The 24,863-nt window shown below is 38.9% G+C and overlaps 1 protein-coding gene across 1 annotated transcript in view; it reads right to left on the reverse strand.

Annotated features, from left to right (window-relative positions):
• The window catches only part of cpb1 (carboxypeptidase B1 (tissue)), a 38,254-nt gene extending 24,110 nt beyond the window's left edge, over positions 1-14,144 (reverse strand). The window contains exons 1-5 of the mRNA XM_060920729.1: positions 14,077-14,144; positions 13,903-13,978; positions 7,798-7,922; positions 3,068-3,167; positions 2,875-2,976 (exon numbers count right to left, since the gene is read on the reverse strand). Coding sequence (XP_060776712.1) covers positions 2,875-2,976; positions 3,068-3,167; positions 7,798-7,922; positions 13,903-13,978; positions 14,077-14,144 — 471 coding nt within the window. The remainder of the gene's footprint in view (positions 1-2,874; positions 2,977-3,067; positions 3,168-7,797; positions 7,923-13,902; positions 13,979-14,076) is intronic.
• Positions 14,145-24,863: the final 10,719 nt, after the last annotated feature.

Below are 24,863 nucleotides of genomic sequence, written 5' to 3' on the forward strand. Positions count from 1 at the left end.
TCGTACTTTTCACTCCACTACATTTCTATCAAGGTCCTCGTTACTCGTTACTATGAAGCAGCTTTGAAAGTGGATGTTTTTTTCTAAAACGTGAGTGGTTTTTTTGGCAGGTGACACTGAGAGCCGATCAGTAATTACTCGGGTCACGTCACGTCCATAGACTGTATAAAATCAAGTTCAATGATTTCTCAGCAGCTTTATTTAACACAATCAGTTAATGGCAGAATGGAAGGAGGCGGGTCTTCTGGGGAACGCACGCACTCATCGCCCATGAACCCATGTTTCAGTTTTCTGAAAGGATTAAAGATTCATTTCATTTTAAATATTTGCTTTGTTTGCCGAAAATGAACCACATTACAGCCTACAAAAACTCGCCGTCCAACCTGCGGAAGCATATTGAGGTATATAAACGTTTTATTCCAAGAGAAAGCTTGCAACAAAGTTGTCTGTGCTTTTAGAGCTAGCGATAACGTTGCAATAGCTATGCAGTCTGGTTAGTCAAATGACTTTCTATGGATTTGCCCGCTAAGTTGCCATAGCCTTGTCCACAACTAACATTTACACATAGCTAGTTAACTTGGAGACTGTTAGTTAGCATGTAAAAATGGCGTTACGCTAACATGAATAACATTAACTTCTCATGATGCACATGATGCACAGCATGCGTTCATTTTGTGAATTCACATTTCTGTCTTTGGTAACGGCGTTAGGTTTTGTAAGCGTTGTGGCAATAATACAACAATGCATTGACAGAAACTGTACTTTTAATGCTTAAGTATTTTTAAAAGCAAGTACTTCAGTACTTTAACTTACAACCCTGATTCCAAAAAAGTTGGGACAAAGTACAAATTGTAAATAAAAACGGAATGCAATAATTTACAAATCTCAAAAACTGATATTGTATTCATAATAGAACATAGACAACATATCAAATGTCGAAAGTGAGACATTTTGAAATTTCATGCCAAATATTGGCTCATTTGAAATTTCATGACAGCAACACATCTCAAAAAAGTTGGGACAGGGGCAATAAGAGGCTGGAAAAGTTAAAGGTACAAAAAAGGAACAGCTGGAGGACCAAATTGCAACTCGTTAGGTCAATTGGCAATAGGTCATTAACATGACTGGGTATAAAAAGAGCATCTTGGAGTGGCAGCAGCTCTCAGAAGTAAAGATGGGAAGAGGATCACCAATCCCCCTAATTCTGCGCCGACAAATAGTGGAGCAATATCAGAAAGGAGTTCAACAGTGTAAAATTGCAAAGAGTTTGAACATATCATCATCTACAGTGCATAATATCATCAAAAGATTCAGAGAATCTGGAAGAATCTCTGTGCGTAAGGGTCAAGGTAGGAAAACCATACTGGGTGCCCGTGATCTTCGGGTCCTTAGACGGCACTGCATCACATACAGGCATGCTTCTGTATTGGAAATCACAAAATGGGCTCAGGAATATTTCCAGAGAACATTATCTGTGAACACAATTCACCGTGCCATCTGCCATTGCCAGCTAAAACTCTATAGTTTAAAGAAGAAGCCGTATCTAAACATGATCCAGAAGCGCAGACGTCTTCTCTGGGCCAAGGCTCATTTAAAATGCACTGTGGCAAAGTGGAAAACTGTTCTGTGGTCAGACGAATCAAAATTTGAAGTTCTTTATGGAAATCAGGGACGCCGTGCCATTTGGACTAAAGAGGAGAAGGACGACCCAAGTTGTTATCAGCGCTCAGTTCAGAAGCCTGCATCTCTGATGGTATGGGGTTGCATTAGTGCGTGTGGCATGGGCAGCTTACACATCTGGAAAGACACCATCAATGCTGAAAGGTATATCCAGATTCTAGAGCAACATATGCTCCCATCCAGACGACGTCTCTTTCGGGGAAGACCTTGCATTTTCCAACATGACAATGCCAAACCACATACTGCATCAATTACAGCATCATGGCTGCGTAGAAGAAGGGTCCGGGTACTGAACTGGCCAGCCTGCAGTCCAGATCTTTCACCCATAGAAAACATTTGGCGCATCATAAAATGGAAGATACGACAAAAAAGACCTAAGAAAGTTGAACAACTAGAATCCTACATTAGACAAGAATGGGTTAACATTCCTATCCCTAAACTTGAGCAACTTGTCTCCTCAGTCCCCAGACGTTTACAGACTGTTGTAAAGAGAAAAGGGGATGTCTCACAGTGGTAAACATGGCCTTGTCCCAACTTTTTTGAGATGTGTTGTTGTCATGAAATTTAAAATCACCTAATTTTTCTCTTTAAATGATACATTTTCTCAGTTTAAACATTTGATATGTCATCTATGTTCTATTCTGAATAGAATATGGAATTTTGAAACTTCCACATCATTGCATTCCGTTTTTATTTACAATTTGTACTTTGTCCCAACTTTTTTGGAATCGGGGTTGTAAGTTAAAATTTGACTGGACAACTTTCACTTGTATCGGAGTAACATTTGACCAGTGGGATCTGTACTTTGACTTAAGTAATGAAGTTGGGTACTTTGTCCACCTCTGCCAATTTGAATAATAATAATAATAATAATAATAATAATAATAATAATAATAATAATAATGTTTAATCTATTGATTCAAAATATTCTATAAAATGCCTAGAACTGGGTTATAACTAATGATTCATAAAAATCTCCCCTGATCCCTTCTTCTTCTACATATCAGGCATCCAAAAGGTCATGAAGCTTTGACATGATATGTCATGTGCATCCAAGAAGTGTTGTTTCAATGTTGTATCACAACACATTGCCGAATTTATGCTGCTATCTGTACAACTAATAACTAAAAAAAGAGTCCAATTCAGATTCTGATACGAAACTCAAAGTCCACCTTTTCAAAATCCTACACTCACCTTGAGTAGGTGCATGGTGCGGCCCTCGTAAGTTTTCCCAAGCATCGACTGGCTGATCAGTGCAGGGTTGCCCGAGGTGATGGAGCTGACCCAGGCCTCAATCTGTCCATCATACCAGACCAATATGCAATTACAACACATACTATACACAAACAGAGAACATCAGCTAGATATGAAGAGAAAGATTACACACATCTGCCCAGGTGTTGTACTTCATGTAGTTGTAGGCTTTGGTCTGCTTGTTGTTGTCAAACTGTTGTCTCACAGCTGTCTGCACATCCTCAATCAGCACTCTGTAACACACACACACACGAGCCAAACGCCAGTCTACAACACGCTCATAGCATCCTCAGTGAAGTTTGTCTTTACAATCAGAATCTCCATTTTGCCAAATATGTATAATTATTATCCATACAGGACACTTTTTTGATGGAATAAAAACGTGTTCTATTCCCTTCTAGCAGGTTTCACTCATTTGGTTCGATAGCATGCAATATTGTTAGCTTATCGCTTGTCCTACGTGTATTACGTCACTCTACTCAATGGGAATGAGCGTTGAATATGGTTTACGATATTGCATGGTTGTCAAGACAACATGACGTCGCACGTCAGGGACATAAAACTTCTGTGCTAGCGAGCGACTGTGATAATTTGTAAACAAACATGGCCGCCAGGTTTGCTTCATTAAATACGGAAGATTTTGAGAGAATTTTGAAAGAGAAAGATGCATTGAACACCTGAAAGGAATGTGTATGTATAATAATAATAATAATAATAATAATAATAATAATAATAATAATATTGACTAGCTTTTTTTCATGGTCTGTCAGATATATTCCATTCAGCTACTCGTCTTTGACTCATTCACTATTATGCTAGCTGAATGGAATATATCTGATATACCATGAAAAAAAGCCAGCCAATATTATTTAATTATTATACAGTGGGGCTTGAAAGTTTGTGAACCCTTTAGAATTTTCTATATTTCTGCATAAATATGACCTAAAACATCATCAGATTTTCACACAAGTCCTAAAAGTAGATAAAGAGACCCCAGTTAAACAAATGAGACAAAAATATTATACTTGCTCATTTATTTATTGAGGAAAATGATCCAATATTGCATATCTGTGAGTGGCAAAAGTATGTGAACCTCTAGGATTAGCAGTTAATTTGAAGGTGAAATTAGAGTCAGTCTGTTTTCAATCAATGGGATGACAATCAGGTGTGAGTGGGCACCCTGTTTTATTTAAAGAACAGGGGTCTATCAAAGTCTGATCTTCACAACACATGTTTGTCGAAGTGTATCATGGCACAAACAAAGGAGATATCTGAGGACCTCAGAAAAAGTGTTGTTGATGCTCATCAGGCTGGAAAAGGTTACAAAACCATCTCTAAAGAGTTTGGACTCCACCAATCCACAGTCAGACAGATTGTGTACAAATGGAGGAAATTCATTACCATTGTTCCCCTCCCCAGGAGTGGTCGACCAACAAAGATCACTCCAAGAGCAAGGCATGCAATAGTCGGCAAGGTCACAAAGGACCCCAGGGTAATTTCTAAGCAACTGAAGGCCTCTCTCACATTGGCTAATGTTAATGTTCATGAGTCCACCATCAGGAGAACACTGAACAACAATGGTGTGCATGGCAGGGTTGTAAGGAAAAAGCCACTGCTCTCCAAAAAGAACATTGCTGCTCATCTGCAGTTTGCTAAAGATCACATGGACAAGCCAGAAGGCTATTGGAAAAATGTTTTGTGGACGGATGAGACCAAAATAGAACTTTTTGGTTTAAATGAGAAGCATTATGTTTGGAGAAAGGAAAACACTGCATTCCAGCATAAGAACCTTATCCCATCTGTGAAACTTGGTGGTGGTAGTATCATGGTTTGGGACTGTTTTGCTGCATCTGGGTCAGGACGGCTTGCCATCATTGATGGAACAATGAATTCTGAATTATACCAGTGAATTCTAAAGGAAAAAGTCAGGGCATCTGTCCATGAACCGAATCTCAAGAGAAGGTGGGTCATGCAGCAAGACAATGACCCTAAGCACACAAGTCGTTCTACCAAAGAATGGTTAAAGAAGAATAAAGTGAAGGTTTTGGAATGGCCAAGTTAAAGTCTTGACCTTAATCCAATCAAAATGTTGTGGAAGGACCTGAAGCGAGCAGTTCATGTGAGGAAACCCACCAACATCCCAGAGTTGAAGCTGTTCTGTATGGAGGAATGGGCTAAAATTCCTCCATGCCGGTGTGCAGGACTGATCAACAGTTTAGTTGCAGTTTAGTTGCAGTTATTGCTGCACAAGGGGGTCACACCAGATACTGAAAGCAAAGGTTCACATACTTTTGCCACTCACAGATATGTAATATTGGATCATTTTCCTCAATAAATAAATGACCGAGTATAATATTTTTTTTCTCATTTGTTTAACTGGGTTTTCTTTATCTACTTTTAGGACTTGTGTGAAAATCTGATTATGTTTTAGGTCATATTTATGCAGAAATATAGAAAATTCTAAAGGGTTCACAAACTTTCAAGCACCACTGTACATACAGGCCACTTTTTCCATGGAATAAAAACATGTAATCTCTTCCCTTCTAGCAGGTTTATTGACAACATGCAATATTGTTATCATATCGCTTATCCTCCGTGTATTATGCCACTCTTCCCAATGGAGAATGAGCATGCGATGTTGTAATATTACATGTTGTTAAGACAACATGACATCACACATTGGAGCTCATGTGAAGATCCAATGAGAAAACTTTTCTGCTGCGCATGCGGAAATCATTTCTTTGTCAGCCGGGAGAGAGAAAAGACAAGGCTAATCCAGTGCTAGGCTTAAGCACTAAATAAATAAACTGAAAACTGAAACTAAAGACACCCTGAACACCTGAAGGGCTACCAAAACTTCATTAGATATTCCTCACGCATATTTACAAGAGAAAAACATACCAATGGACAGTGAAAAACTGGAAAAGAGACATGTTGGAGATGTAAAACTTCCACACTGGCGAGTGACTGTGACAATAATAATAATAATAATAATAATAATAATAATAATAATATTGGCTGGCTTTTTTTGTGGTAGATCAGATATATTCCATTCAGCTACTCATCTTTGACTTGTTCAATATCATGCTAGCTGAATGGAATCTGATATACCATGAAAAAAAGCCAGCCATTATTATTTAAATATGACATGGAACATACTAAATGGACCAGACAGTTGCATATACTGTTAACAATATTCAAGAAAATTTTTACAGTAACCAAAAGTCACCAAAAATGAATTATATATATATATATATATATATATATATATATATATATATATATATATATATATATATATATATATATATGCGCACAGACAGTACCAGTCAAAAGTTTGGACACACCTAATTCTAATTCAATATTTTTTCTTTATTTTTATTAATTAAAAGTCGCTTTATGTCTTAAAGTAAGTGATGGATGTCGTTTCTCTTTACTTAGTTATTCAGTTCTTGACATAACAGTGCATGGATTACTACAGTTGTCAAATTTGGGCTATTTATTTTTTTCGCGGTCCGGTTTCCATCAAATTCTGCGCTCTGATTGGTTTGTGAGCAAGTCTGTATCCTACGATATGGACCCCGGTTATGGACCTCTGGCGACTCGCTCGTTCACAACAACAACAAACCTCATAGCAATTTTTGTCAACATTTATTTTCGCATTTCTCAGGAGAATAGCATTAATTTTACAGCATGGATAGTGATAACGACAGTGTTCACAGCGAAAGCGAGTTTTACTCCCCTGAGGAAGAAGAAATAAAAGAAAACATTTCAGGAGAAAGCTAAAAACCTGTAACTGTTGCTAACGCCGAGCAAAAACATGGCTGAATCCTGAATGACTCCTATTTGTATAAATAGGGGACTACATAGGTGGCAAAACATAGTTTTTTTTCCCTGCCATGGAAGTGCACTTGTATACCAAGGAGGAAGCAATTTGCATTACAGCCGTGAATGAGGACTCAAAATGGCGGCTCGGCTTGGTTTTCCCTTTCGGGCGCTCTCGTTTTGTGTTAGAATTTGGTAAAGAAAAAAATAAATATATTATTTGCCAGCTTAAGGTCGGTTCGTATGGTGAAATACCGTGACCTCGGCCTTGAATACTGACCTCGGCCCAAAGGGCCTCGCTCAGTACTTTCAACACCTCAGTCATGGTATTTCATGATACGGACCTCCCAGCTGTTAAATAACATATATTTATCTATTTAATATTTTTATTATTGACTAATTACTATTTGATCTCAAACACATTAAGAAAGTAAGAAACTCATCCACTAATTAACTTTTGACGAGGCACACCTGTTAATTGAAAAGCATTCCAGGTGACTACCTCATGAAGCTGGTTAAGATAATGTCAATAGTGTGCAGAGAGTCATCAAGGTAAATGCTGGACACGTTGAAGAATCTAAAATATCAAACACCTTTTTGATTACTACATAATTCCATCGATGTTCCAGATGTTATTTCATAGTTTTGACATCTTCAGTACTGTTCTATAATGTCGAAAATACGAAATACAGAAAAACCTATGAACGAGTAGACTAGGGGTGGACAAATGTTTGACTGGTATTATACACGTCCAAGGTTTTGTTTATATTTTGCATTGTGAGAAATGATCATAACACTATCAATGCATTATTTCTTAGCATATAGTCTGCATTAAAATACCCTATGCTTTAATTTGATTAAAAACCCAAACCTTTAGGACCACGTACTGTAGCTCCTGTCAATATTCAACACGAGCTTTAATCTAAGCGTGATGAATGTTTTTGTTTCGAAATTGAAGTGTAATCTAGTTTTCTCTTGTTGATGCTCCTGCTATTTTTGATGATAGGTAATGATAGGCACTTTCTCAGGTGGACTCACTGGTAGTCCATGCCACTCTGTTGCAGCATGACGGAAACCATGTCAGTGTGAGAAGCAGGGATATGGATGTCGACTTTGGTCTGCACGGCGACCAGGTCATCGCTTTCAGGGCTCCAGAAGTCGACCTGCAGAGGGCGCAACATACACCACACTGTCAAAACTGCCTCATTCACATCTCCTCAAAAGAGACTGTGAGGTTAATGATGTGTCACTGCTGTCTTGAAGATCTTAAACATGACACAAGCGTCATTAAACCTGCTTTATATCTTTAGGAATTTTTGTGGTACCAGCTCCAGGAAAATGTTGTTGTGGTCTTTAGACCACATGGATTCTTTAAAAAAGAAATTGCTTGTAAGGTAAACTAAACAGACAAAATTATATCTATCTTTCTCGAAAACAGCTGATTGGGAGGTCTGATTCATGCAAATGTATCTATTCCCAAATGAAAATGCCACATGTCCCACTATCCACAACTTTCCAGAACTCTGACTTTTCCCATGATTCATTGCTGCATCATAGTGGAAGCCGAGATCTTTCTTCCGCTCCACTGTGCTGACGTTTATAGCTAACGCTAACTGCTCGGTAAGTAAGATCAAAGATGACTACACAGGTCTGGGTTTCTGATGTGCTCTGGGGATAATACGATCAAAGTGCCCCATCCGTCTACCTTCACAGAATGGATAGACAACATGAAGTTGTGGCCCGACACCAGCTACGTTGACATTGTCAATTATTTTATTCTTAGTGGTGAGGAACTAAGGAATTACAAAAGCACGGAATAAAATTGGCAAAATTATGTGTAAAAGAGAGGGTGAGTTTGTTTGCTTGAAAGCTGAGGTCGAGCCGACCCAGAGCAAAAAAAGGAAAATCTTGCAGTGATCTGGAAGGTAGGCTATGTCTGAGGCTACATCCACACGACAACGGCAACGAGATTTTTTTTTTAAATATCGCGTCCACATGGGCAACGGATCAGTAAAATATCAGGTTCATATGGCAACGCAACGCTTGCTGAAAACGATGCAATACACATGCCACACCTCTACATGTGCTGTAAGACGGTCCCATCGGAGACACCAGAACAATAGAAGTAGACGCATGCGCATAACTGCGCATGCGCACAGTGACTATCCCTGTCACTGTCACACGCACACACTTTCTCACTCCCTATCCTATGGATATAGTCCCTTTAAATCACGTGCTTGGTTTTTGAATGGAGACGTGGAAAGAGGAATGAACGGGGGTAGATGGAAGCCGGTACGCCAACATTCTGATATCCTCCAGAATTCTTTAATGGTCCGGAATAAATTGAATGCTACACGTTGATGGATTACTTTGTTCTTCTACGCCCTTTTTGAGGAATGTATTGTCAGACTTAAACCAACATCTGAAGAGGTGAGATCGCTCCTTTTTTTCCCCTATTTTTGCTGGCAGGATTGACTCTGCCCTAAGGGCTATTCTCTCTCTCTCTCTCTCTCTCTCTCTCTCTCACTTTGCACCATTACACAATAAATATTCACAGTGAAAATATTTTGTAAGCGCGTTTCATGAACCAAGTTATAGGATTTGTTGACAACTCGCATCAAATTCATTACACTTCTACCCGGCGTGAAGCACATGTGGTTGTGACGTCATCGTAAACAAATCCGTTCTACTCATCCAGACGACTTCGCAATGGCTCCGTTGCCAGATTTTTTCACTCTGGAACCCGTTCTCAAAAGATTTCGTTTTGGGGCACCCAAAACGCCGGTGCCGTGTGGACACCAGGCCGAAACGATAAACAATTTTATCAGATTCACCTGAATCCGTTGCCGTGTGGACAGGGCCTGAGTAGAGCGAGTGTATTATTGTATTGGTTTACTAATCATGTAGTGTTTATATATTTGGACAAAAGTGTCTGCCAAATACCATACAGGCTCAATATGTATCGGCTCAAGAAGCAAAAGCTCGATCAAAGAAGCATTGGCTAACCATTTTAATGCAGATGCTGTCAAACTTTGGAAACAATAAACATATCATACTTAAATAATTCCTTGTCTACGTATTTGTCAGAGCTTCTTCAACTTCTTAACTCCGCTGATCATTCCAGATATTGGATGGTATCTGGAGGCTATTTGTTTACACTCGTACTTCAGCACTGGTCACTCTTGGATTCTCTCGGCTACGTGCACTTATTGTTAATCGCTTTGAATAAAAACATCAGCTAAATGACTGTAATGTCTAAATAATGTACAATATCTAAACAACAATGACACAGACTTAATGCTGTTGATTTAGGTCCAAAATGCAGCGGTTAGTGGAAAGACAGGAATCGTATGTACAGATGATCAGCGTATGGTGCTGGACAACACGTCAACAGTGCAAGTCCGTTTTTTGTGCTCAAAACAGATTCCATTCATATAATCTTTAAGCTTTCGCGAGTTGTTTGTGCACCCGATGATGGCACACGTTGAACCAGAACAAGACATAATTTAAAAAGACGTTATCCTCTGACTAAAACATGGCTGTTGTAGCTAGGTCCACTCGGCTACGTTCTGCTCCCTCGGCCTCAGCTGCTAACCAGAAATCAAAGACCGGCATTCAGGAGAGGTGGGTGTCATGGCGACCCTCATTGTCTCTCACAGGAAAGCCGTGGATAAACAAACCAAAAATGCCATGATGTGGATGGAAAATCACTCACTCCTGTCAGGTACAAAACTTTGCTTCATTTGAAAAATGGCACATCCCAAGACAGCTACAGTAAGGAGTTACAACTTAACGAGGTGATACCACTTTTCAACATGGACACTGCTCGAAAACACACGTTCTTAACCCTTTGATGCAAAACATGGGTCAAAAGTGACCCGGCTGAGTTTTTATCTTCTATATCTTTGCAATAAATTAATTCCATCATTCAGTATTCAGGGGCGGCACGGTGATGTAGTGATTAGCGCTGTCGCCTCACAGCAAGAAGGTCCTGGGTGCGAGCCCCGTGGCCGGCGAGGGCCTTTCTGTGCGGAGTTTGCATGTTCTCCCCGTTTCCGCATGGGTTTCCTCCGGGTGCTCCGGTTTCCCCCACAGTCCAAAACATGCAGGTTAGGTTAACTGGTGACTCTAAATTGACCGTAGGTGTGAATGTGAGTGTGAATGGTTGTCTGTGTCTATGTGTCAGCCCTGTGATGACCTGGCGACTTGTCCAGGGTGTACCCCGCCTTTCGCCCGTAGTCAGCTGGGATAGGCTCCAGCTTGCCTGCGACCCTGTAGAACAGGATAAAGCGGCTAGAGATAATGAGATGAGATGAGAATCAATCCAGAAAATTTAGGATACCAAAGACAAAATAGTGTCTTTATTCATTAGACCTGTATCACTACTTAATAGACATCTGTTCTGTAAAGATGCTGAAAAAAGTGCACGATTCGTTGTGATGCTCCTCAATAAACAGTCATTAAGTAAATTACATTGCTTTACAAGCTATCTGGCACGAATTAATAACCTAAAGTCGCATCTTATTAGAATTAATAGTGTAATAAGTCTATCATATGACGTGACTGGTGTTTATTGAAATCCTCATACTGTTTAGTCACTAATTAGTGACAGTGATAATGATAGTCATGTTTATGGAACACGTATTAGGAGTTCAGTGAAACCTAAAATTAGACACATTTTATTCCCTATATTTTATTCATGAATGTAGTGACACTTGTATTGGTTTATAATTAGAGATCTGTTGTGTGGAAATGACTAATAAATGCATTATTAATGATTGGTTAATGACAGATTATTAAATATCTTCATTATGAAAATTAACGAGCAGGAGTTATTGAATTACTGAGCTTTCAGGTTGCGGCAGGTGACTTCTGCAGATGTCTGAAGGAACTTATACTACTGTACAATCCATCTTCCATATTTCAGTTTTCAGAAACATTTCATGATTCATTCTTTAAATGAAAATAATTGTGTTTTTTTTCATCAGAAATAATACAGTTATCTATTTATGGGCTTTGCTCGCCTCGGATGTAATCGTGTTCAGACATTTGTTTGCTAAAAGACAAAGATGAGATGATCTTGAGTTTTGAATACGGGGCACAAGTGGATTTAAAGAGTGCTGTTTTCGCTTCTAATCAGTAATAACTAAAAAACTCTACGACAGAATATTGTAGTATTAGTGACCAGCTTTTATAAGCTCTTAAACTGACAGCACACAGATATAAGATTATACACTCATCTCATTATCTCTAGCCGCTTTATCCTTCTACAGGGTCGCAGGCAAGCTGGAGCCTATCCCAGCTGACTATGGGAGAAAGGCGGGGTACACCCTGGACAAGTCGCCAGGTCATCACAGGGCTGACACATAGACACAGACAACCATTCACACTCACATTCACACCTACGGTCAATTTAGAGTCACCAGTTAACCTAACCTGCATGTCTTTGGACTGTGGGGGAAACCGGAGCACCCGGAGGAAACCCACGTGGACACGGGGAGAACATGCAAACTCCACACAGAAAGGCCCTCGCCGGCCCCGGGGCTCGAACCCAGGACCTTCTTGCTGTGAGGCGACAGCGCTAACCACTACACCACCGTGCCGCCCAGATTATACACTAATTATTATTATTATATGAATAAGAAATATGAATATTTCATACTCATTAATTTAACAACGCAGCATCACAATTAATAAAGGATTTATTCACCATTTTCACACAATAAATCACCAATTATAAACCAATGCAAGTGTTTATGAATAAAATTGAATTCATAGTGGGTAAACCATTTATAAATGTCTAATTTGAGCTTTACAGAACAATGACCAAGACCTTAATTAACCCCTAATAGGTGTTCCTAATGGTCTAACGTGGACATTAAGGTTATTAATACTTTGTATAATGAGTTATTAATAAAGTGCTTATGGCGTTATCATTATTGGTGCAATAATTACTCATTTTTATGTATGTATGAGTATGTATTAATACAGTTTGTGGTGAATAAAGATTAATAGATAGTGAATAAACCTTTTAAAAGTGTCTAATTTGAGCATTATTATATACACTGATCAGCTATAACATTAAAACCACTGACAGGTGACGTGAATAACATTGATTATTATCTTATTACAATGGCACCTGTTAAAGGCAGCAAGAGAACAGTCAGTTCTTGAAGTTGATGTGTTGGAAGCAGGAAAAATGGGCAAGTGTAAGGATCTGAGTGACTTTGACAAGGGTCAAATTGTAATGGCTAGATGACTGTATCTGAGCATCGCCAAAATGAAACATCTTGTGGGGTGTTCCTGGTATGTAGTGGTTAGTACTGAACAAAAGTGGTCCAAGGAAGGAGAACCAGTGAAAAGGCGACAGGGTCATGAGTGTCGAAGGCTCATTGAGTCACATGGGGCTCTTCCCAGAGAAGAGCTGCTGTAGCACAAACTGCTGAAAACGTTAATGCTGACACCTTTCTGTTTTAGCCAGTATGAACTTTTTCACCAGTTTGTACTACAGTAGCTCTTCTGTGGGATTGGGATTGGGCCATATGGGCTAGCCTTCGTGCCCCATGCAAATCACTGAGCCTTGTTGCTGGTTCACCACTTGTCCTTCCTTGGACCACAGTTAAGCAAGATCTTAATTAACCCCTCATATGTGTTCCTTAAAATAAACTCTCATCGATTCATATTGCTTGATGATGATTAACTGGGAGGGCGGCACGGTGGTGTAGTGGTTAGCGCTGTCGCCTCACAGCAAGAAGGTCCTGGGTTCGAGCCCCGGGGCCGGCGAGGGCCTTTCTGTGTGGAGTTTGTATGTTGTCCGCGTGGGTTTCCTCCGGGTGCTCCGGTTTCCCCCACAGTCCAAAGACATGCAGGTTAGGTTAACTGGTGACTCTAAATTGACCGTAGGTGTGAGTGTGAATGGTTGTCTATGTCTATGTGTCAGCCCTGTGATGACCTGGCGACTTATCCAGGGTGTACCCCGCCTTTCGCCCGTAGTCAGCTGGGATAGGCTCCAGCTTGCCTGCGACCCTGTAGAAGGATAAAGCGGCTAGAGATAATGAGATGAGATGATTAACTGGAATGATGTAATTTTAATTGGTCCGAGTTCAGAACCTTGGTGTTCACTTCTGAAATAAATAAACATACCTCCATGTTGCTGGCTAGATCCTTGATGAATGATACATGTGTATCACTCACAGGCCACAGACGGAAAACTTTATCCCTGTAAGACAAAGGTGAGAGAGATGTTATCATTTTTTACTGCCCTTGTTTTAAATCAATGGTATCTTTCCATCAAACTCTCCCCTCCTTAAAAATTACCCAACATAGCGGTTCGGCTCACAGAGAGCCACTGCTACCAATCCCAAAAGCAGAAGAGCCTTCATCATACCTGATCAACTGTCAGTAACGTTCCATTGCTTGATTTTATAAGACCGGATCATCAGGAGCCGTCCAATCCCTGAGGATCTTCTCACCAACATATCAAATCATTTTCAGCCGTGAGCTCATCCAGTTTAAACAAAGGTCATCAATGATTAACATGTGAATAAGTATATTTATAGATGCTAAAAAAAGTCAGATAGAGAGAGAGAGAGGGGTTTTAAGCCAAGGTCATGGGTTTGATAGTGGGAGTAGATGTACATTTTTAGCTACTGGTTTGAAAAGTGTCTGAAGATTTCAAGCTTTTTTTTTAAATTTTTATCATTAAGTCCAAAAGAATCAGAGCAACAGGACAAGATCTTTAACAAAACATCAAAGTTATTTATTTGCCTTAATATAAAAATGTGTATATTTTAGCACATTTTATATATAATGGAAAAAATTAAGAGACCACTGCAAAATTATCAGTTTCTCTGGTTTTACTATTTATACGTATGTGGTTGAGGAACATGAACATTTTGTTTTATTCCATAAACTACTGACACAATTTCCCTCCAAATTCCACAAAAAATATTATCATTTAGAGCATTTAACTGCAGAAAATGACAACTGGTCAAAATAACAAAAAAGATACAGTGTTTTCAGACCTTGAATAATGCATAGAAATCAAGATCATCTTCAATTGTAAAAAATACAATACTAATGTTTGAACTTAGGATGAGTTCAGAAATTAATATTTGGTGAAATCAAAGTCAAAGTCCCTTCCACGCCAGGATCTGGTCTTCCCAGGTAGTCTTCTGTCCCAGTACTGACCAGATCTTTGAAGTGCATGGGTGTGGCACCGATCTCCATTTCCATAGCCCTTGGCCTCTCACTTATGCAGCTAGGGTTACAGTGGGGGGCTAGTTCTCTGGTAACCTACACACATCTGTATTGCAGCGTGCCTTGCCAGGTGGCAGTAGGTACCATTTTTATGAAGGTATGACCCGACCACAAGTAGAACTTGCGATCTCCCGATCGAGAGGCAGACACACTAACCACTAGGCCAGCTCGTGGTATTTGGTGGAATAACTCTGACATTTAATCACAGCTTTCATGTGTCTTGGCATGCTCTCTACCAGGCTTTCACATTGCTTTTAGGTGACTTTATGCCACTACTGATGCAAAAATTCAATCAGCTCAGCTTTGTTTAATGGCTTGTGACCATCCGTCTTCCTTTTGATCACAGTCCAGAGGTTTTCAATGTGGTTCAGGTCTGGAGATTGGGCTGGCCATGACAGGGTCTTGATCTTGTGGTCCTCCATCCATACCTTGATTGACCTGGCTGTGTGGCATGGAGCGTTGTCCTGCTAGATAACCCAATCCTTAGAGTTAGGGAACATTGTCAGAGCAGAAGGAAGCAAGTTTCCTTCCAGGATAACCTTGTACATGGCTTGATTTATGTGTTCTTCACAAACAAAAATCTGCCCCATTCCAGTCTTGCTGAAGCACCACCAGATCATAACTGATCCTCCACCAAATTTCACAATGAGTGTGAGACACTGTGGCTTGTAGGTCTCTTCAGGTCTCCGTCTAACCATTAGATGACCAGATGAGGGGAAAAGCTGAAAACTGGACTCATCAGAGATGATGACCTTACTGCAGTCCTCTACAGTCCAATCCTTATGGTCTTTAGCAAACCTTAGCCTGGCTCTTCTTTGCTTCTTATTGATAAAGGTCTTTTTCCTAGCTTTGCATGACTTCAACCCTGCCCAGAGGAGCCTGTTTCAAACCATCCTTGCTGTGCAGCTGCCATTTGCCATTATTTTTGTAGGTCACTTGATGTAATCCTACAGTTGTTGAGTGATATTCGATGGAGTTGATGATCATCCTGGTCAGTGGAGAGTTGTTTTCACTCTCTGCCAGTCTGTAACTTTGTTGTCCCCAGTGTCTGTTACTTGACCTTGCTTTTATGAACTGCCATCTCTGAAATGTTGAGGATGGAAGCAACTTGACACTCACCGTATCCCTCTGCCAGTAAAGTCAGACTTGAACCCTTCTTTTTCTCACCCAAAACTTTTCTTTTTATCTCTTTTGGCATGATGAATAGATATTTTTGTACAACCCCGATTCCAAAAAAGTTGGGACAAAGTACAAATTGTAAATAAAAACGGAATGCAATAATATACAAATCTCAAAAACTGATATTGTATTCACAATAGAACATAGACAAGAATGGGTTAACATTCCTATCCCTAAACTTGAGCAACTTGTCTCCTCAGTCCCCAGACGTTTACAGACTGTTGTAAAGAGAAAAGGGGATGTCTCACAGTGGGAAACATGGCCTTGTCCCAACTTTTTTGAGATGTGTTGTCATGAAATTTAAAATCACCTAATTTTTCTCTTTAAATGATACATTTTCTCAGTTTAAACATTTGATATGCCGTCTATGTTCTATTCTGAATAAAATATGGAATTTTGAAACTTCCACATCATTGTATTCTGTTTTTATTTACAATTTGTACTTTGTCCCAACTTTTTTGGAATTGGGGTTGTATTTCAATTAGATTTAAGGTACTACTAGTACTATTTTTGCCATCCAAACTGGTCCTATTGCAAGAGGATAGTGATGACCACAGCAGTGGTTTTTATACTTTTCCTTATTAAATATGATTTGGTTCAGGTGATCCTCTAATCAATAACTTATTAAGTAAAATGAGGAGTTCTTGTGTTGGAATTCCAGTACAGAGAGTGGAATGAAATGGCTGCCATACATAGAGATGCTAATTTAAGAAAAAAATTGAAGTGGCAGTCTGGGAAAACAGAAAAAGGGACAAAAATCAGGTTTCTGCCTGCAACATACTTGACTTCTCAAATTATACAATCCATAGATATATTTCCAGAACTGACAAATAAATATGATTTTTTAAAATTGTATTTATTTTTATTTTTTTTAACTTTGCCTTGGCTAAGATCATGTTGGGTAAAGAGCCAGTGGTGGTACAAACAGTCAGTCTGCCTAAACATGTCTAAAATCTTGCTAGCAAAGCACGATGTCTTCACGCAGTGCTTTGTTGGATAAGCGCACAAGTCTGTTTGTAATTGGAAACCAGCTTGTTTATTTATCACTATTATGCTGTAATGGTGTTGTATGTTGTAAAGTCGAAACATTAATCTATCCCCTGGTGACTGAGTAATGTTAATGATAATCTTTTGCCATGGCTCCAGTGGGAAAAAGAACCATTGGATTCACATGTTGTGATGGTCCTCATGTTTCTGGCAGTGATGTATATGATGATACAGTGATATTAAAACAGAACTACAGACACCTACATAATCCAAATTCTTATACAGCCTCACTGTAAATTCAAAACAAGATCAACTGTGAGCTCCTGCTCACTTACATATCCCCCCTGTCGCTCTCGCTTATATCAGAATGCAAGCAATCGAAGGAATAGGACACTTATTATGAATGTTGACTTCAACAAATAATGAACCCTGAAACAAGTAAGTAAAGAGCAGTGTCTCTCCCCAGGGATTTCAAACAGCATCCTGGTAAACTGTCATTTTGAAATTGCATTTTGCTTCTTGAAATAGCGTCAAAATCCACCCTATATGTTTCGTAAATATATTGTTGGTAAACAGGAAGTCGATGTGCAACAAACCTGAAAACTGTATACATGGTATAGAACCCCAAGCTGAAGCTCGGTACCAAATATCAAGCAGTTGTGATTTGTAGTTGCTGAGAAAAGTGTTAGGAAAATTTGTAAATTCACCCTATACTGTATGTTTCGTAAATACATTGTCGTTAAACAGGAAGTTGATGTGCGACAGACCTGAAAATGGTATACATGGTATAGAACCCCAAGCTGAAGCTCAGCACCAAATATCAAGCAGTTGTGATATGTAGTTGCTGAGAAAAGTGTTACGAAAATTTTGTAAATTCACCCTATACTGTATGTTTCGTAAATACATTGTCGGTAAACAGGAAGTTGATGTGCGACAGACCTGAAAACTATATACATGGTATAGAACCCTAAGCTGAAGCTCGGTACCAAATATCAAGCAGTTGTGATTTGAAGCTGCTGAGAAAAGTGTTATGAAAATTTTGTAAATCCACCCTATATGTTTCGTAAATGCATTCAGTCGGTAAACAGGAAGTCGATGTGCAACAAACCTGAAAACTGTATACATGGTATAGAACCCCAAGCTGAAGCTCGGTACCAAATATCAAGCAGTTGTGATTTGTAGTTGCTGAGAAAAGTGTTACGAAAATTTTGTAAATTCACCCTATACTGTATGTTTCATAAATACATTGTCGGTAAACAGGAAGTCGATGTGCGACAGACCTGAAAATGGTATACACGGTATAGAACCCCAAGCTGAAGTTTGGTACCAAGTGGCTATGATTCATAGTTGCTGAGGACAAGGGTGTTTCGGATGGATGGAAATACAGATGGATGGACGGATGGATGGACAGACAGAGGTAAAAACCAGTATAATCCCCGTCCTTTGGAGCGGGGGTATAATAAAAATTTGATGAAAATGGCACTCGATTGGTACCATGTTGCTAACTCACTAGCTAATGTCTCAGCTTTTCACAACAATATGGAATTGCTGCCTCATGAATTATACATCTGTGGCAGCGAGGGTGTGGTTGAGCATCGGCTGTGAATGGTGAAGAGTCAGATCGAACCAGTAGGTAACATGTGACGAGTTACTGGTTGTCTACGAATGTGTGTCTCTGTGTGTCTTTCAGATGGGCAGTAATGAGAGAGAGAGAGCTGCGTTCCCCAACGTGTATGTATGTTAATAGTCACTGAAAAGTGAAAGTTAAAATAAAGCGTTCAACACCTTGAACTGTTGCGCCTGTTTCCAGTCCCTCACTACCCCAACTTAGGAAGCCGTTCTAACGTCACATCATGTGTTGTTTATCCTGATACAATAACAGGTTTTGTATGTGAAAGGGGTGAAAATGTCGCGATGCTCGACATTTTTGCATTGAGTACACGCAAAAGATAAACACATTTAAATTCAGGAAAGTCTATAATGTTCAGAACTATTTTAAAAAGTCAACATTTCACAATGTGAATAAACGGTTTTCGCAGCGTGATACACAGCAAAGAAGCACAACTAACATCACTGAACACATTCACCATCACAATAATTCATTTAATGACTGAAACAGACATAAAAATGGACAAGATACTATGATGGCATATTTCAAATACAAATACAAATATTAAACCATTTACATGTATAAATATGTAACGTCTACTTAACACAACAGTAATCAGACGGACCACCAAAAACTATTTACAGTCACATACAGTCTCTAACTCACATCACAATTTCACTCGTATGAGAAAGATAACAGGTCAGTGATATTAAATACATGATCTTGGTGAATATATTAAGAGAATCTATAACTCGAAGGATGTTTCACTGTGATATGTCAACATGTTCAGTTTTTTCTAGAAGTTGAGTTTCAGCTCAAGTTTGATCAAGACCTTCTGAAGACCTGAAGTGACCTTTTTTTTTTTTACCTCACCCGCGACGGAGTAAGCAGGGCGAGGTATTGTAATCAGTGCGGTTTGTTTGTTTGTTTGTTTGTTTGTCTGTCTGTCTGTTTGTTTGTTTGTGTGTCTGTCTGTTAACAATCTAGCGTCTAGACGGTTGCATCAATTGACTTCAAATTTTCAGGGTAGGTGGGCAATTGTCTGTAGATTACCTGATTAAATTCTGGGAGTAATCAGGTCAAGGTGAAGGTCAAGGTCACTGGAAAGGTCAACCTTTCAATCAAAATAACATATTTTCCATTATAACTCAAAATCGGTTGCTGATAGACAAATGTTTACTATTATGAGCATATAGGAACTCCAATATGGCCTTTCATTTGGCACCATGATCTTTGACCTTAAGTGACCCTGAAAGGTCAAACTCAAGGTCACAAATTTTCAGAGGGCTGTAACTTGAAGATGGTTGATGGTAGACAGATATTTACCATTACCAACTTATAGGAAGCGCCATATGCGCTTTCATTTGACACCATGATCTTTGACCTTGAGTGACCCTGAAAGGTCAAACTGAAGGTCATGGGTTTTCAAAGTCATTCAAGGTCAAAGCTCATGGCAGCAACTGAAAGCCCATATGGGACTTCTTATATGTTGATAATGGTAAACATCTGGCTATCATGAACCATTTTAAAGTTATAAAATGGTTCATGATAGCCAGATGTTTACCATTATCAACATATAAGAAGTCCCATATGGGCTTTCAGTTGCTGCCATGAGCTTTGACCTTGAATGACTTTGAAATGTCAAACTCAAGGTCATAGATTTTCATAGGACTATAACCTGACAGCTGATAAGCTGATTGAGAAATATTACCATTATCAACATATAGGTATAAAATAAGTGCTGCCGGGCGAGGTTTGTTTTGCCTGGCAACACTTGTTGGATATGTAGTACTATGAATATTTCATATCAGAGAATGTGCATGTGTGTGTGTGTGTGTAGGTGTATATCCATAAATCCTTGCAATTTTTATTACTATTATGCATCTACAGTATATACAAGTTAAGCATCATTGATAAACAAAGGCTGGTAATTCTGATAATTTATGTAATTCATGGTAATGGCACGAGATCTCCTGTTTATCAATAAAGCCAAAATATAGATCCTATAGTCTATGCATAATTGTATGTTTAATTATTTTCCTCAGATAGTTGTATGTTAAGAGCAATGAAAATATTGACAGGGGAAATTTGGTATTGCAATTTGGTTGCATGTTTTATTTCGCTGAATTGTTTATAAGCTATTAAAATTGATCATTACAGCTTTATTCTCAAGTTAATACAGATATTATTGCAAGCTATTAAAGTATCTCTACCTCCTTTGGAAAACTTACAGCTTGTTCTAATGCTTTTATTTTTTAAAGCGTGTATTATCTTGCACTACCTGTAGGTTACATCTGCACTGTTCTGTTTCTTAAGCTGTACTATTGTGTTTTCTTGCACCAGAAAGAACAGTGAGAAAAGCTTTTCATTACACTGCAAGGTATAATAAAAATAAAAAATTGAGTGGAATTTTCTAATTGTTCAATTGAGATAATTAAAGCAAGTGTATTGTTTGGCTGAGGAAAATAAAAAGCTTGAAAAAACACACTTTAGTGCCAGACCCATTGGTTGTCTTTACAACATCGTTATTTTCATTTTTACTGCTTAAAAATGCAAATGTAGCAGAATCCAGTGCAGCGACGCCAGATGATATTGCTTTGGGGACAAAATAAAAAAAAAAGAAAAAAAGGGGGAGCTGCTCTTCCAAGATGCATCAAGTGATATCTTCACTAACGTTGTGGTACTTGAGACCGATCTTGATCTTAAGTCCACTTTTTGAAGATCTCGGTCTCATCTTGGAATCGACCACATTTTTACTCGGTCTTGTCTTGGTCTTGGACGTAGAGGACTCAGGATTTTATTCCAAGACCGGTCAAGACCACAACTGTAGGGATTTCACTAAATTGCCTATGAATTGTCTGATTTATTTATTAACATTGTTACCGTGACTGGATGTAAAACTTCCTGCTTCAAATGCGACAAATAACATGACCCATTGCTAATTTAAAAATTTTCTTCCTGTTAATGGCTGTCACCCCTCCCTCCCCCATCCACTTCATACACCCTGGTCTGGTTTTGGTCTTGACTCGGTCTTGCCCTGCCTTGGTTTTGGTCTTGACTTGATCTCAACCCCTCAAATTTCTTGTCTTGTCTCGATCTCAATACACTTTGGTCTCGGTCATGACTTGGTCTCGGATGAAGTTGTCTCGACTACAACACTAATCTTAGCTAGTAAAATATTCTGAATATGGATTTCTTATTATTAGATAACAAATCAAATTTAAGATTATTCAGAAGATCTTTTTCAGAAATACAGAAAATGCTTACAATTAGAAACATAATCTGCCAATAGAACAAAAACAGTTTCAACCTTGGAATTTGTACAAAAGGTCAATTTAAAGCTCCAATTGTTTTAATAATCTTATATTTGATATATTGTAATCTTATAAGAGGAAATACTGGATACACTGGACTATATTCAAGATATTTTCACTTGCTAAGCTGTCATTGTGGAGAAACTGACTGTCATGGACAAATAGATAAGGCCGTGGCTATTCTTATGATGAGTTGTAAGAATAATATTTTCCCTATTCTTACAACATGAACGTAAGTTCCGGTAGTGCATGTGCAAATCGGTATCAACAGATTTAAAAAAAAAAAAAGGCTGAAGAAACGAGCAGCTCGGTGCAGGATAAGTATTCACAATTTTTGCATGAAGGTGCAGAATTTGAATAAGTGGACTTTAGTATCTTCTATTCGGACATATCAAAAACGTGTTCCTGTATCAGGCAAACATAGAGAAATACCATACATAAACAGATAGTAAGACACCAAAAAAGTAGATGTAAGGCCTAAGAAATACAATTTGCATTTTTGTCATATTGACCAGTCTGCCTGGGCTGTGTGGTGTAAAGTCAACCTGTTGTTTATCTCTTACTAGGAAAATTTAAAACTATAAATGTCATTATGAAAATACAGTGCCTTGCAAAAGTATTCATCCCCCTTGGTGTTTGTCCTGTTTTGTCACATGACAAGCTGGAAATAAAATGGATTTTTGGAGGGTTAGTACCATTTGATTTACACAACATGCCTACCACTTTAAAGGTGCACATTGTTTTTTTAATTGTGACACAAATAATAATTAAGATGGAAAAAACCCAACCCAGAAATCTTGAGTGTGCATAAGCATTCACCCCCCCCCCCAAAAAAAAAAAGTCAATACTTTATAGAGCCACCTTTTGCAACAATTACAGCTGCAAGTCTCTTGGGGTATGTCTTTATTAGCTTAGCACATCTAGCCACTGGGATTTTTGCCCATTCCTCAAGGCAAAACTGCTCCAACTCCTTTAAGTTAGATGGATTGCATTGATGTACAGCAATCTTAAGTTATGCCAAAGATTCTCAATTGGATTGAGGTCTGGGCTTTGACTAGGCCATTCCAAGACATTTAAATGTTTCCCTTTAAACCACTCCAGTGTAGTTTTAGCAGTATGTTTAGGGTCAATGTCTTGTTAGACCATGAACCTTCATCCCAGTCTCAAACCTCTGGCTGACTCAAACAGGTTTTCCTCCAGAATTGCCCTGTATTTAGTGTCGTCCATCTTTCCTTCAGTCCTGACCAGCTTTCCTATCCCTGCAGATTAAAAATATCCCCACAGCATGATGCTGCCACCACCATGCTTCACTGTAGGAATAGTGTTCTCAGAGTGTTGGGTTTGTGCCACACATGGCATTTCCTATGATGGCCAAAAAGTTCAATTTTTGTCTCATTTGACCAGAGAATCTTCTTCCATGTGTTTGGGGAGTCTGCCACATGCTGTTGGGCAAACTCCAAACATGATTTTTTAAGCATTTACTTTTTTCTGGCCACTCTTCCATAAAGCCCCGCTCTGTGGAGTGTACAGCTTAAAGTGGTCCTATGGACAGATACTCCCATCTCCACTGTGGATCTTTGCAGCTCCTTCAGTGTTATCTTTGGTGTCTTTGTTGCATCTCTGATTAATGCCCTCCTTGCCCGGTCTGTGAGTTTTGGTGGGCGGCCTTCTCTTGTCCGGTTTGTAGTGGTGCCATATTCTTTCCATTTTGCTATAATGGAGTTAATGGTGCTCCATGGGATTTTCAAAGTTTGGGATATTTTTTATAACCCAACCCTGATTTATACTTCTCCACAACTTTGTCTCTGACCTGTTTGGAGGCTCCTTGGCTTTCATGTTGCTTGCTTAGTAGTATTGCAGAGTCAAGGTCCTTCCAGAACAGGTTGATTTATACAAACATCATGTGACAGATCATGTGACACTTTGATTGCACACAGATGGATCTTAATCAACTAATTATGTGACTTATGAAGTGAATTGGTTGGACCAGCTCTTATTGAGGGGTTTCATACGAAAGGGGGTGAATACCTATGCACACTCCAGATTACTGTTTTTTTTAAATTTATCTTAATTATTGTTTGTGTCATAATTTAAAAAAAACAATGTGCACCTTTAAAGTTGTAGGCATGTTGTGTAAATCATATGGTGCTAACCCCCCCCAAAATCCATTTTAATTCCAGCTTGTAATGTGATAAAACAGGACAAACACCAAGGGGGATGAATACTTTTGCAAGGCACTGTAGATACTGATGTTAGGCACCAACATTAAATGGATAAGGAAATTATTTATTATCTAGCTGCCATGTACCTTTAAAGCATGGGCAGCCATTGAAGTTTCAGAGAAAATAAACCGGGCAAAGAAACCAAGTTGCCCATAACGGCAAAGCCAAAACTAACAAATCATTTCTATTTTATTTGCCTATTTTTATTGAAATGGGTAATTTTTGTCATATACATGTGATAGCTAATGATAAAAATATTTTTATGCCCAATGCTGTAAGCATAATTCTTACGACCCTGACACCGGGGTGAGGCGTAAGAATAAGTGATACTGATTTGCGCATTCGCTACCGGAACTTACGTTCATGTCGTAAGGATAGGGAAAATATTATTCTTATGACTCGTCATAAGAATAGCCACGGCCAATAGATAAATGTCTTCTTCTGGACAAATAATACAGTAATTAAGCTCATATTACAAACGTCTAACAGTTCAGCTCTATAACAGCACTATATGACACACTAAATGAAAAAAAG

This window comes from Neoarius graeffei, chromosome 5 (genome assembly GCF_027579695.1).
Source record: "Neoarius graeffei isolate fNeoGra1 chromosome 5, fNeoGra1.pri, whole genome shotgun sequence".
In the NCBI taxonomy this organism is placed as follows: Eukaryota; Metazoa; Chordata; class Actinopteri; order Siluriformes; family Ariidae; genus Neoarius; species Neoarius graeffei.